Raw genomic sequence first — 13540 nt, 5'->3', positions numbered from 1 at the left:
TCAGGGATCCCCCGCTCCCCCCTCAAAACTTCGGGTTTACACTCAAAACGTTTTTACTACAAAAAAAACCTCCCCAAAAAACACCGTTTGTACAAAAAACCGAATTTCCCCCCGCCAAAATCCGGGATTTTCGGGAATGAGGCGCCAGGACCCCAAATTTGGGGGTTTTTGGGATCCCAAAGCCCAGGATTTCGGGGATTTTGGGACCCTGAACCCCAGGATTTTGGGGTTTTTGGGACCCTGAACTCCAGGATTTCGGGGTTTTTGGGGGTTTTTGGGATCCCAAAGCCCAGGATTTTGGGGTTTTTGGGATCCAGAGCCCCAGGATTTTGGGAATTTCGGGATTTTGGGTCAGCTGCTGTGCTTCTGCCTCTTCCAGAAGCGCTTGACGTCGGGGTGGCTCAGTAACCCCAAACTCGGTGATTTTTTGACCCCAAATTCCAGGATTTTGGGGTTTTTGGGACCCTGAACCCCAGGATTTTGGGGTTTTTGGGATCCAGAGCCCCAGGATTTCGGGAATTTCGGGATTTGGGGTCAGCCATTGTGCTTCTGCCTCTTCCAGAAGCGCTTGACATCGGGGTGGCCGGCGGGCGTGACGACCATCAGGCGCCGCGCGGGGTTCTCGAACACCAGCACCCCCAGGGCGCGGGCGTGGTCCCGCAGCACCTCGAAATCCACCTGGGACAGGAACTGGTTGTACAGCACACCTGGGGAGGGGACAGCCGTGGGGACACCGCCAGGGTGGCACCTCCGACCCTCGGGTGGCACCTGCCCCGTGGGGACACCGCCAGGATTGGCATTTCCCTTTAGGGACATCCCCAGGGTGTCACCTTCCCACCCTGTGGTGTCACCTTCCCCTTGGGGACATCCCCAGGGTGTCACTTTCTCCTTGGGGACACTGCCAGGGTGGCACCTCCTCCTTGGGGACACCACCAGGATTGGCATTTCCCTTTAGGGACATCCCCAGAGTGTCACCTTCCCACCCTGTGGTGTCACCTCCCCTTTGGGGACGTGTTCAGAATCCTCTGGTGACACCTTGGGGACACCTGGGGACACCTTGGGGACACCCGGGGACACCTTGGTGACACCTTGGTGACACTTTGGGGACACCCGGGGACACTGACCCTCCGAGAAGCGCAGCCGGTCCCGCTCGAGCTCCCAGAGCCGGATCTGGTCCGTGATGGTCGGGGGCAGCACCGGGCTCTGGGGACGGGGACAGGGACACGGGGACACGGGGACAGGGGGCAGGGACAGGGACATGGGGATGGGACATGGACAGGGACAGAGGACAGGGGACAGGGACATGGGGACATGGGGACAGGGACAGGGGACATGGGGACACGGGGATGGGACATGGACAGGGACAGGGGACATGGGGACACAGGACAGGGGACAGGGACAGGGACATGGGGATGGGGACAGGGACAGGGACAGAGACACGGGGACACGGGGACAGGGACAGGGGACATGGGGATGGGGACATGGGGATGGGGACAGGGACAGGGGACAGGGACAGGGACATGGGGATGGGGACAGGGACAGGGACAGAGACACGGGGACACGGGGATGGGGACAGGGACACGGGGATGGGGACAGGGGGATGGGGACAGGGACATGGGGACAGGGACAGGGGGACAGGGACCGGGACATTTTGGGATCCCCATAAAGGATTTGGGATCCCCAAAATGGATTTGGGATCCCCCCATAAGGAACTGGGAACCCCATAAGGGATTTGGGGACCCCATAAGGGATTGGGGACCCCATAAGGGATTGGGGACCCCATAAGGGATTGGGGACCCCCATAAGGATTTGGGGACCCCGCCCAGCCCCCCTCACCTGTTTGGCCATCACGGGGTGGGCGCGGGTGCGCAGGAAGTGAATGATCTGCGGGGAGGGCGCCACCGCTGTCACCGGTGTCCCCAAATGTGCCCAGTGTCCCCATACCCAGTGTCCCCAATGTCCCCAATGTCCCCAATGTCCCCAATGATGTCCCCATGTCCCCAGTGTCCCCAATGTCCCCATACCCAGTGTCCCCAATGTCCCCAATGTCCCCAGTGATGTCCCCAATGTCCCCAGTGATGTCCCCAGTGTCCCCAATGTCCCCAGTGATGTCTCCAATGTCCCCAATGATATCCCCAGTGTCCCCAGTGATGTCCCCAGTGTCCCCAGTGATGTCCCCAAATGTCCCCAATGTCCCCATACCCAGTGTCCCCAATGTCCCCAATGATGTCCCCAATGTCCCCATGTCCCCACTGTCCCCAGTGATGTCCCCAAACCCCACTGTCACCTGCTCGGCGGTGATGCCGTTGGCGATGGCCGCCTGCACGCTGTCCCCAGTGTCCCCAGTGTCCCCAGTGATGTCCCCATGTCCCCAATGTCCCCAGTGTCCCCAGTGTCCCCATACCCAGTGTCCCCAATGTCCCCAATGATGTCCCCATGTCCCCAGTGTCCCCAATGTCCCCAGTGTCCCCAATGATGTCCCCAATGTCCCCAGTGATGTCCCCAGTGTCCCCAATGTCCCCAGTGTCCCCACTGTCCCCAGTGATGTCCCCATGTCCCCAGTGATGTCCCCACTGTCCCCAGTGATGTCCCCATGTCCCCAGTGATGTCCCCATGTCCCCACTGTCCCCAGTGATGTCCCCAATGTCCCCATGTCCCCAGTGATGTCCCCAAACCCCACTGTCACCTGCTCGGCGGTGATGCCGTTGGCGATGGCCGCCTGCACGCTGTCCCGCGTCACCTGGGCCACCACCAGGTTGGGGAAGCGGTAGAGGAGCTCCGAGAAGAGCGCGATGAGGGCCACCTGCAGCTCCGAGTCTGGGGACAGCGGGGACAGTGGGGACATGGGGGACGTTGGGGACAGTGGGGACACTGGGGATATTGGGGAGACTGGGGACAGTGGGGACATTGGGGACATTGGGGGATTGGGGACATTGGGGGATTGGGGACATTAGTGGGCTCAGGGGTTGGGGACATTGGGGGGATTGGAGACATCAAGACCCAGGGAGGACCAAGAGTGACAGGGATGTCCCCAAGGTGTCCCCAGCTGTCCCCAGGTTTCCCACAGGGTGACAGGGATGTCCGCAGGGTATCCCTGGTGCCACCAGGGTGTCACACAGGGTGACAGGGGTGTCCCCAGGTGCCCCAAGGTGTCTGCAAGGTGTCCCACAGGGTGACAGGGGTGTCCCCGGTGTCTGACAGGGTGTCCCCACTGTCCCCAGCTGTCCCCAAGGTGTTCCACAAGGTGACAGGGCTGTCCCCAAGGAGTCCCAGTGTCCCCAGGGTGACAGGGCTGTCCCCAGTGTCCCCAGGGTGACAGGGCTGTCCCCAAGGAGTCCCAGTGTCCCCAGGGTGACAGGGCTGTCCCCAAGATGTCCCCAAGGGTGACAGGGGATGTCCCTGGTGTCCCCAGCTGTCCCCAAGGGTGACAGGGCTGTCCCCAAGATGTCCCCAAGGGTGACAGGGGTGTCCCCAAGGAGTCCCAGTGTCCCCAGGGTGACAGGGCTGTCCCCAAGATGTCCCCAAGGGTGACAGGGGTGTCCCCAAGGAGTCCCAGTGTCCCCAAGGGTGACAGGGCTGTCCCCAGTGTCCCCAGGGTGACAGGGCTGTTCCCAAGATGTCCCCAGGGTGACAGGGGTGTCCCCAAGGTGTCCCCAGGGTGACAGGGATGTCCCCAGTGTCCCCAGGGTGACAGGGCTGTCCCCAGCTGTCCCACAGGGTGACAGGGGTGTCCCCAGGGTGACAGGGCTGTTCCCAAGATGTCCCCAGGGTGACAGGGGTGTCCCCAAGGTGTCCCCAGGGTGACAGGGCTGTCCCCAGTGTCCCCAGGGTGACAGGGATGTCCCCAGCTGTCCCCAGGGTGACAGGGCTGTCCCCAGCTGTCCCAGTGTCCCCATGTCACCTGTGTAGGCATAGATGCGGTAGTTGGTCTCCACCAGGACGAAGCCGTGCCCGTCGGGCTCCGTGCCCGGCGCCGTCCCCGCCGTTGTCCCCGCTGTCCCCAAAACTGTCCCCGCCGTCCCCGAGGCCAGCGCGATGGCCAGGCGGGTCGGGTAGAACCGGCGCGACTTCCGCTGGGGACGGCAGCCGGGAGCTGGCACGGGGGGTCCCGGGGGTCTCCGAGGGTCCCCAAGTGTCCCCGGGGGTCCCCGGGTGTCCCTGAGTGTCCCTGGGTGTCCCCAAGTGTCCCCGGGGGTCCCTGGGTGTCCCCAGGTCAGTCCTGACACCTCCCAGTCCCCCCCAGTCCCTCCCAGTTTCCCCCAATCCCCTCCCAGTCCCTCCCAGTCCATCCCAGTCCCTCTCAGTCCATCCCAGTCCCTCCCAGTCCATCCCAGTCCCTCTCAGTCCATCCCAGTCCCTCCCAGTCCATCCCAGTCCCTCTCAGTCCATCCCAGTTCCTCCCAGTCCCTCCCAGTTCCCTCCCAGTCCCCCCCAATCCCCTCCCAGTTCCTCCCAGTCCCCCCCAATCCCCTCCCAGTCCCTCCCAGTGCTCCCAGTTCACCTTCCTCTGGAACACCAGCCCGAACTCGCGCAGGTGCTGCAGGAAGGTCAGCAGGGACTCGCTCATCCCCTCCACCGAGTAATCCTGCCCAGTTCCCACCAGTTCGGACCAGTTCAGACCAGTTCGGACCAGTCTGGACCAGTTCCCCCCAGTAACCTCCCAGTTACCACCAAACCATTCTCAGCCCTTCAGGAACAGTCCTGGAATGCTCCCAGTCCATCCCAGTAACCTCCCAGTAACCTCCCAGTTCATCCCAGTTACCTCCCAGTCCTTCCCAATCCCCTCCCAGTCCCTCCCAGTTCCCTCCCAGTCCCTCCCAGTCCCCCCCAGTCCCCTCCCAGTTCCCTCCCAGTCCCTCCCAGTCCCTCCCAGTTCCCCCCAGTCCATCCCAGTCCCTCCCAGTCCCTCCCAGTCCCTCCCAGTGCCCCCCAGTCCCCCCCAGTTCCCTCCCAGTCCCTCCCAGTCCATCCCAGTCCCTCCCAGTTCCCTCCCAGTCCCTCCCAGTTCATCCCAGTCCCTCCCAGTCCATCCATCCCAGTCCCCCCCAGTTCCCTCCCAGTCCATCCCAGTCCCTCCCAGTCCCTCCCAGTCCCTCCCAGTCCCTCCCAGTCCCCCCCAGTCCCTCCCAGTCCCTCCCAGTCCCTCCCAGTTCCCTCCCAGTCCCTCCCAGTCCCTCCCAGTTCCCTCCCAGTCCCTCCCAGTCCCTCCCAGTCCCTCCCAGTCCCTCCCAGTCCCCCCCAGTTCCCTCCCAGTCCCTCCCAGTCCCACCTTGCCCAGGGTGGAGAAGCTCAGCTGGAAGAGGAAGGACAGAATCTCCACCAGGTCCATCCCCCGCGCCTGGGGGGGCACAGGGGGGGTTTGGGGGGGCCCCAGCTGCTCTGGGACCCCCTCCCCAAATTTTGGGATTTTCGGGACCCTCCCACATTTTGGCAATTCCTCTGGATTTGGGGAAAAAACCTCAAATTTGTGAAAAAAACCCTCACGTTTTGGGAAATCCCCCCAGATTTTAGGACCCCCCCCTTCAGAATTTGGAGACACCCCCCCCCAGATTTTTGGGACCCCCCCAGGTTTTGGGAACCCCCCCCAGATTTTGGCACTCCCCCCTCCCCAAATTTTGGAACTCCCCCCCCCCCCCAAAATCCCACATTGAAACCCCGAACCCAGGTGGGGTCACCCTGAGCCATTTTTGGGGGCAAACCCCAAGATTTTTTTTGGGAACCCCCAAATTTTTAGGGCTTTTAGGGATCCCCCCTAAATTTTGGGGACCCCCCCCAGTTTTAAGCCCCCTCCCACCCCGAAAAACCCAACCCAGGCGTGGTTTTTGAGGCGAATCCCGGGGTTTTTGGGGACCCCCCAATATGGGGGGTTTTGGGGACCCCCCGACCCGAATTTTGGGGGTTTTGGGGCGCTGACCTCGGCGCCCCGCAGGTACTGCAGGATGAAGAACCAGAGCTGGGCGGGGGTGTCGAGCAGCAGGAACTGGAACCCGGCCGAGGTGATGCAGGGGGGCTCCCCCCCCTCGCTGGGCACCCCAAAAAACGGGGAGGGGGCGTCAGGGGAGCCCCAAAATCCGCAGGAAACCCCCCCGAAATTCACCCCCAAAATCCAACCGGATCGGGCCAAAATCCTCCCCAAAATCCAACTGATACGGGCCAAAATCCTCCCCAAAATCTTCCCCAAAATCCAAATAAATCAGCCCAAAATCCTCCCCAAAATCCAACTGAATCGGCCCAAAATCCTCCCCAAAATCCAACTAAATCCGCCCAAAATCCTCCCCCAAATTCTCCCCAAAATCCAAATAAATCTGTCCAAAATCCTCCCCCAAATCCTCCCCCAAAATCCTCCCCAAAATCCAAATAAATTGGCCCAAAATCCTCCCAAAAATCCAACTAAATCAGCCCAAAATTCCCCAAATTCCCGCAAACCTCTTCACGAGCCCGGCCTGCACCAGCAGCTGCGCCAGGTCCCAAATTCCCCCTCAAAAACTCCTAAAACCCCCCAAAACCCCCCTCAAACCCCTCCAAACTCTCCCCAAACCCTCTCAGGAACCCCAAAACCCCCAAATTTTTCCCAAATTCCCCCAAAATCCCCCAAACCTCTTCACGAGCCCGGCCTGCACCAGCAGCTACGCCAGGTCCCAAATTCCCCCTCAAAAACTCCTAAAACCCCCCAAAACCCCCCTCAAACCCCTCCAAACTCTCCCCAAACCCCCAAATTCCCCAAAATCCCCCGAATTTCCCCCAAATTCCCCCAAACCTCTTCATGAGCCCGGCCTGCACCAGCAGCTGCGCCAGGTCCTGGCTGACAGCCGCGCTCGGGGACCCCACCATGAAGTGCAAAACCACCTAAAAAAATCCAAGCTCAGCCTCTGCAGCAGCCCCAAACCCCCCCGAAATCCCCGAAATCCCCAAAATGCCCAAAATGCCCCGAAATGCCCCAAATTGGCGCTCCCACCTCCCAGCGCTCCTCGGCGTATTTGTCCAGCGCCGGCACGTCGCGGGCGTGCCGGTCCGGGCCCAGCGGGGCCGTGTCGTCCGACCAGGCTTTGCCCCTGCCAGGACCCCAAAACCGCGGCCCCGGGCGGGGTCAGCACCCCAAAAAACCCCAAAAACCGCCCCAAAAACCCCCAGACCCGCAGAGCCCCAAAAACGTCCCGAAATCCCCCCACAAACCCAAATTTCGGATTGTTCCACCCAAATTCCCACACGGGCAGGACGCCCAAAATCGGCCTCTCTTCAGGGGGTTTGGACCCCAGAATCCACCCCAAAAACCCAAAAAACCCCAAAAACCGCCCCCAAAACCCCCAGACCCACGGAATCCCAAAAACATCCCGAAATCCCCTCACAAACCCAAATTTCGGATTGCTTCACCCAAATTCCCACAGAGGCCTCAGCCCTGGGGTTCCCAAAATCAGCCTCTCTTGAGGAGGTTTGGACCCCAAAAACCCCCAAAAATACCCCAAAACCACCCCATAAACCCCCAAAAAAACCCCAAAACCCTCAGGCCCACAAATTCTGGGAAATGTCCCCAAAACCCCCACAGGGACCAGATTTTCTCCCCATTTTTTCTTCATTTCTTCCCCAGTTTCTCCTCCCCGTTCCTTCCCACTTTTCCTCCATTTCCCCCCATTTTTTCACAATTTTTTCCCATTTTCCCCACATTTTTTCCCTTTCCCCCATTTCCCCTCAATTTCCCCCATTTTTTCTCAAATTTCCCCCATTTTTTCTCACATTTTCCCTCTTTCCTCCCATTTTTCCCCATTCCCCCCTATTTTTCCCCGTTTTTCCCCATTTCCCCCCCTATTTTTCCCCATTTCCCCCGTTTTTTCCCATTTCCCCCCCGTTTTTTCCCATTTCCCCCCATTTCCCCCCCATTTTTCCCCATTTCCCCCATTTTTCCCCATTTTTCCCAATTTCCTCCCATTTCCCCCCCATTTTTCCCCATTTTCCCCATTATTTTTCCCCATTTCCCCCCGTTTTTCCCCATTTCTCCCCTGTTTTTCCCCATTTCCCCCCATTTCCCCCCTGTTTTCCCCCGTTTTTCCCGATTTCCCCCATTTTCCCCCGTTTTCCCCCATTTCCCCCCTATTTCTCCCCCGTTTTTCCCCATTTCCCCCTGTTTTTCTCCATTTCCCCCTGTTTTTCCCCATTTCTCTCCCGTTTTTCCCCATTTCCCCCCGTTTTTCTCCATTTCCCCCCCATTTTCCCCCATTTCTCCCCCATTTTTCCCGATTTCCCCCCATTTCCTCCTATTTCTCCCCCGTTTTTCCCCATTTCCCCCCATTTCCCCCCATTTTTCCCCATTTCCCCCATTTTTCCCAATTTCCTCCCATTTCTCCCCCGTTTTTCCCCATTTTCCCCCCATTTTTCCCCATTTTCCCCATTATTTTTCCCCATTTCCCCCCCGTTTTTCTCCATTTCCCCCCCATTTTCCCCCATTTCCCCCCCATTTCTCCCCCATTTTTCCCCATTTCCCCCCATTTTCCCCCCCATTTTTCCCCCCGTTTTTCCCGATTTCCCCCCATTTCTCCCCCATTTTTCCCGATTTCCCCCATTTTTCCCCATTTCCCCCCCATTTCCCCCCCATTTCTCCCCCATTTTTCCCGTTTTTCCCGATTTTCCCCCATTTCCCCCCATTTCCCCCCATTTTTCCCAATTTCCCCCGATTTCCCCCCATTTTTCCCCCCGTTTTTCCCGATTTCCCCCCATTTCCCCCCATTTCCCCCCATTTTTCCCGATTTCCCCCGATTTCCCCCGTTTCCCGTGCCTCACCCGCCCAGCAGGGCCACGCGCAGGTTCTGGCGGAAGTTGGGGTGCAGCGCGACCCCCGGGAGCCCCCCCGGGAGGGTGTGGGGGTGCCACAGGCGCAGCTCCAGCAGCACCTCCTGGCTCTGCTGCTGCTCCCTGACCCAGGAACGGGCAAATCCACCCAAAAACCGGCAAAATCACACAAAAATGGGCAAATCCACCCAAAAACCGGCAAAATCGCCCCAAAATCACCCCAAAAACCAGCAAAACCACCCAAAATTACCCCAAAAACCGGCAAAACCACCCAAAAACCGGCAAAATCGCCCCAAAATCACCCCAAAAACTGGCAAAACCACCCAAAAACGGGCAAAACCACCCAAAAACCGGCAAAATCGCCCCAAAATCACCCCAAAAACCGGCAAAACCACCCAAAAACTGGCAAAATCACCCCAAAAACGGGCAAAATCACCCCAAAATCACCCCAAAAACCGGCAAAACCACCCAAAAATGGGCAAAATTACCCCAAAATCACCCCAAAAACCGGCAAAACCACCCAAAAATCACCCCAAAAACCGGCAAAAACACCCAAAAACGGGCAAAATCACCCCAAAAACCGGCAAAATCGCCCAAAAAACAGGCAAAAATCACAAAAAAATCACCCAAAATCACTCCAAAACCACACAAAATCACTCATCAGCCCAAAAAGGGACAAAATCACCCAAAATCACCCCAAAATCCACAAAATCACCCCAAATCACCCCAAAATCCACAAAATCACCCCAAATCACCCCCCAACCGCACAAAATCACACAAAATATTCCCAAACTCACACAAAGTTCCCCCAAATCACAAAATAAAATGCCACAAAATCACCCCAAAGTAGCCCCAGAACCCCCAAAAACCTCCCCGGGACCCCCCAAAACATCCCTGAGACCCTCCGGGGTCCCCCAAAACCTTCCTGGGACCCCCAAAACCTCCCCAGGACCCCCCAAATTCCCCCCAGGACCCTCGGAGGACCCTCCAAAATCTCCCTGGTGCCACCCAAAACCCCCCCAGGACCCCCAAAACCCCCCCTGGGACCTCCCCAAGACCCCCCAAAACCTCCCCAAGACCCCCCAAACCCCCCCAGGATCCCTCAAAAGCCCCCCGGGACCCCCAAAACCTCCCTGGTGCCACCCAAAACCTCCTCAGCACCCCCCAAAACCTCCCCAAAACCCCCCCAGGACCCCCCAAAAACCCCCCTGGGACCTCCCCAGGAGCCCCCAAAACCTCCCCAAGACCCCCCAAATCCCCCCCAGGACCCCCTAAAACCTCCCCAGGACCCCCCAAATCCCCCCCAAAACCTCCCCGGGACCCCCCAAAACCCCCCCAGGACCCCCCAAATCCCCCCCAAAACCTCCCCGGGACCCCCCAAATCCCCCCAGGACCCCCCAAAACCTCCCCAAGACCCCCCAAATCCCCCCCAGGACCCCCCAAAACCTCCCCGGGACCCCCCAAATCCCCCCGGGACCCCCCAAGCCCCCAGCCCCACCTGCTGTGCTCCTTCTTGACCCAGAGCCCCACGGCGGCCTGGGGCAGCGGCTGCTCCAGGAACAGCATCCGCAGGACCCCGGCCTGGGCCAGGGCAGGCAGCTCCCTGGGGAGGGTGGGACCCAAAACATCCCGGGAACACCCCGAAAACACCCCGGAAACACCCCGAAAACAACCCAAAAACAATCCAAAAACAGCCACCCCCAAACCTCCCAAAAATCCCCAAAAAACTGCACCAAAAACGGCCCCAAATCCACCAAAAACGCCCCAAATCCCGGCCTGGGCCAGGGCAGGCAGCTCCCTGGGGAGGGTGGGACCCAAAACATCCTGAAAACACCCCAAAAACACCCCAAAACCAACCCAAAACCAACCACACCCAAACCTCCCCAAACCTCCCCAAAATCCCCAAAAAACTGCACCAAAAACGGCCCCAAATCCACCAAAAACGCCCCAAATCCCGGCCTGGGCCAGGGCAGGCAGCTCCCTGGGGAGGGTGGACCCCAAAACATCCCGGGAACACCCCGAAAACATCCCAAAAACACCCCAAAACCAACCCAAAAACAACCCAAAAACACCCACCCCCAAACCTCCCAAAAATCCCCAAAAAACTGCACCAAAAACGGCCCCAAATCCACCAAAAACGCCCCAAATCCCGGCCTGGGCCAGGGCAGGCAGCTCCCTGGGGAGGGTGGGACCCAAAACATCCTGGGAACACCCCAAAAACACCCCAAAACCAACCCAAAAACAACCCAAAAACAGCCACCCCCAAACCTCCCAAAAATCCCCAAAAAACTGCACCAAAAACGCCCCAAATCCACCAAAAACGGCCCCAAATCCCGGCCTGGGCCAGGGCAGGCAGCTCCCTGGGGAGGGTGGGACCCAAAACATCCCGAAAACACCCCAAAAACACCCCAAAAACAACCCAAAAACAGCCACCCCCAAACCTCCCCAAACCTCCCAAAAATCCCCAAAAAACTGCACCAAAAACGGCCCCAAATCCACCAAAAACTGCCCCAAATCCCGGCCTGGGCCAGGGCAGGCAGCTCCCTGGGGAGGGTGGACCCCAAAACATCCCGGGAACACCCCAAAAACACCCCGAAAACACCCCAAAAACACCCCAAAAACCCCCACCCTCAAACCTCCCAAAAACCCCCAAAATCCACCCAAAATGGCACCAAAAACACCCCAAAATCAGCCCCAAAACCACCCCAAAAACCCCAACCCCAAACCTCCCAAAAACCCCCAAAATCCACCCAAAATACACCAAAAATCCATCCAAAACTGCCCCAAAACCCCCCAAAACCCCTGAAATCCCCCCAAAACCTCGCGTGGGCAGCACAGCAGAAGTTTGGGTTATTTTGGGGTTTTTTGGGGTATTTGGGGCTATTTTGGGATGTTTTGGGCTAATTTGGGATATTTATTTTGGGTTAATTTGGGACATTTTGGGTTCATGTGGGTTAATTTGTGTAATTTTGGGTCAATTTTGGGATATTTTGGGATGTTCTGGCCCACCTGAACACGGCCAGGCAGGTGGCACGGAGTGAAATTGGGACATTTTGGGTTATTTTGAGCTAATTTGGGATATTTGGGTTTATTTCAGGTTATTTGGGGTTAAATTTGGACTATCTAAGATTATTTTGGGTCAATTTTGGGATATTTTGGGGTAATTTAGGGATATTATGGGATGTTGTGGCCCACCTGAAGACGGCCAGGCAGGTGGCCCGGGGTGAATTTGGGACATTTTGGGTAATTTAGGGTTTATTTAAGGATATTATGGGATGCTCTGGCCCACCTGAAGACGGCCAGGCAGGTGGCCCGGGGTGAATTTGGGACATTTTGGGTAATTTAAGGATATTATGGGATGCTCTGGCCCACCTGAAGACGGCCAGGCAGGTGGCCCGGGGTGAATTTGGGACATTTTGGGTAATTTAGGGTTTATTTAAGGATATTATGGGATGTTGTGGCCCACCTGAAGACGGCCAGGCAGGTGGCCGGGTGCCCGTAGAGCCGGTCCAGCGTGGCGGGGCTGAGCCCCCGCAGGAACTCCTGCAGGTTCTTGCACTGCAGCTGCGCCCGCGGCAGCGCCATGGCACCTGGGCACAGCTGGGCACAGCTGGGCACAGCTGGGTACACCTGGGGAACGGCCAGAGTACACCTGGGCACAGCTGGGCACACCTGGGCACACCTGGGGAACGGCCACAGTACACCTGGGCACAGCTGGGCACACCTGGGCACACTTGGGGAACGGCCAGAGTACACCTGGGCACAGCTGGGCACAGCTGGGCACCCCTGGGGAACGGCCAGGGCACAGCTGGGGCACCTGAGAGACAGCCAGGGCACACCTGGGCACAGCTGGGCACACCTGGTGAATGGCCAGGGCACAGCTGGGCACAGCTGGGCACCCCTGGGGAACGGCCAGAGTATACCTGGGCACACCTGGGCACACCTGGGCACCCCTGGGGAACGGCCAGAGTATACCTGGGCACACCTGGGCACACCTGGGTGTCCCCCGCCAGCCGTGGCAGCGCCCCCGTCACCGTCACCTCTGTCCCCTCCCCTGCCCCCCAGTTACACCCCCTCCCCTAATTACCCCCCCACAATTAACCCAAATTAATCGCCCCAAAACCCACAAACGAACCCAAATTAACTCAAATCGCCCCAAAACCCACAAATGAACCGAAATTAGCTCAAATCGCCCCAAAACCCACAAAGTAACCCAAATTGATCCAACCCCCCAGTTAAATCAAATAAACCCAAACCCTCAATTAACCCAAATTAACCCAAACCCTCCAATTTACCCAAAGCCTGCCAATTACCCCAAACCCCCCCAAATTGCCCCAAACCCCCCCAAATTACCCCAAACCCCCCCAAATTGCCCCAAACCCCCCCAAATTGCCCCAAACCCCCCCAAATTACCCCAAACCCCCCCAAATTGCCCCAACCCCCCCAAATTGACCCAAACCCCCCCAAATTACCCCAAGCACCCCCATTTACCCCTCACCCCCACACTCCCCCCGCTTCCCTCCCTCCCCACCTCGATCCCCGCCCCCGATCTCCCCGCCAAAAACCCCAAAAATCCCCAAAATTCCCCCAAAAAATCCCCCCACCAACTCACCCCGCGCCGCGGCCGAGGCCACGCCCCCTTCCCGCCGAGGCCACGCCCCCTTCCCGCCGAGGCCACGCCCCCTTCCCGCCGAGGCCACGCCCCCTTCCCACCGAGGCCACGCCCACATGCGCCGAGGCCACGCCCCCACGCGCCGTT

General features: G+C 58.7%; 1 protein-coding gene across 7 annotated transcripts; it reads right to left on the bottom strand.

The window, feature by feature from the left end:
• Positions 1–35: 35 nt before the first annotated feature.
• On the bottom strand, positions 36–13426 carry GTF2H4 (general transcription factor IIH subunit 4). 7 transcript variants are annotated; one of them, XM_085565130.1, is made up of 15 exons: positions 13394–13426; positions 12506–12640; positions 12248–12411; positions 10280–10384; positions 8773–8904; positions 6956–7052; positions 6758–6846; positions 5915–6023; positions 5270–5338; positions 4502–4585; positions 3902–4073; positions 2687–2817; positions 1837–1884; positions 1125–1203; positions 36–707 (listed from the first exon to the last, which is right to left on the bottom strand). In XM_085565130.1, exons 3-15 carry the CDS (start codon positions 12364–12366, stop codon positions 535–537), a joined length of 1407 nt encoding a protein of 468 aa, XP_085421256.1. In that variant the 5' UTR covers positions 12367–12411; positions 12506–12640; positions 13394–13426; the 3' UTR covers positions 36–534. The 7 variants fall into 7 exon arrangements, with proteins under 7 accessions (XP_085421256.1, XP_085421255.1, XP_085421254.1 ...); XM_085565129.1 differs by lacking the exon at positions 12506–12640 and having other exon boundaries at positions 12248–12463; XM_085565128.1 differs by lacking the exon at positions 12506–12640.
• Between the last annotated feature and the right edge of the window lie 114 nt (positions 13427–13540).

The sequence above is a fragment of the Lonchura striata genome, chromosome 35 (assembly GCF_050655825.1).
Source record: "Lonchura striata isolate lonStrDom1 chromosome 35, ASM5065582v1, whole genome shotgun sequence".
In the NCBI taxonomy this organism is placed as follows: Eukaryota; Metazoa; Chordata; class Aves; order Passeriformes; family Estrildidae; genus Lonchura; species Lonchura striata.
This window is presented reverse-complemented; position numbering and strand designations above follow the sequence as displayed.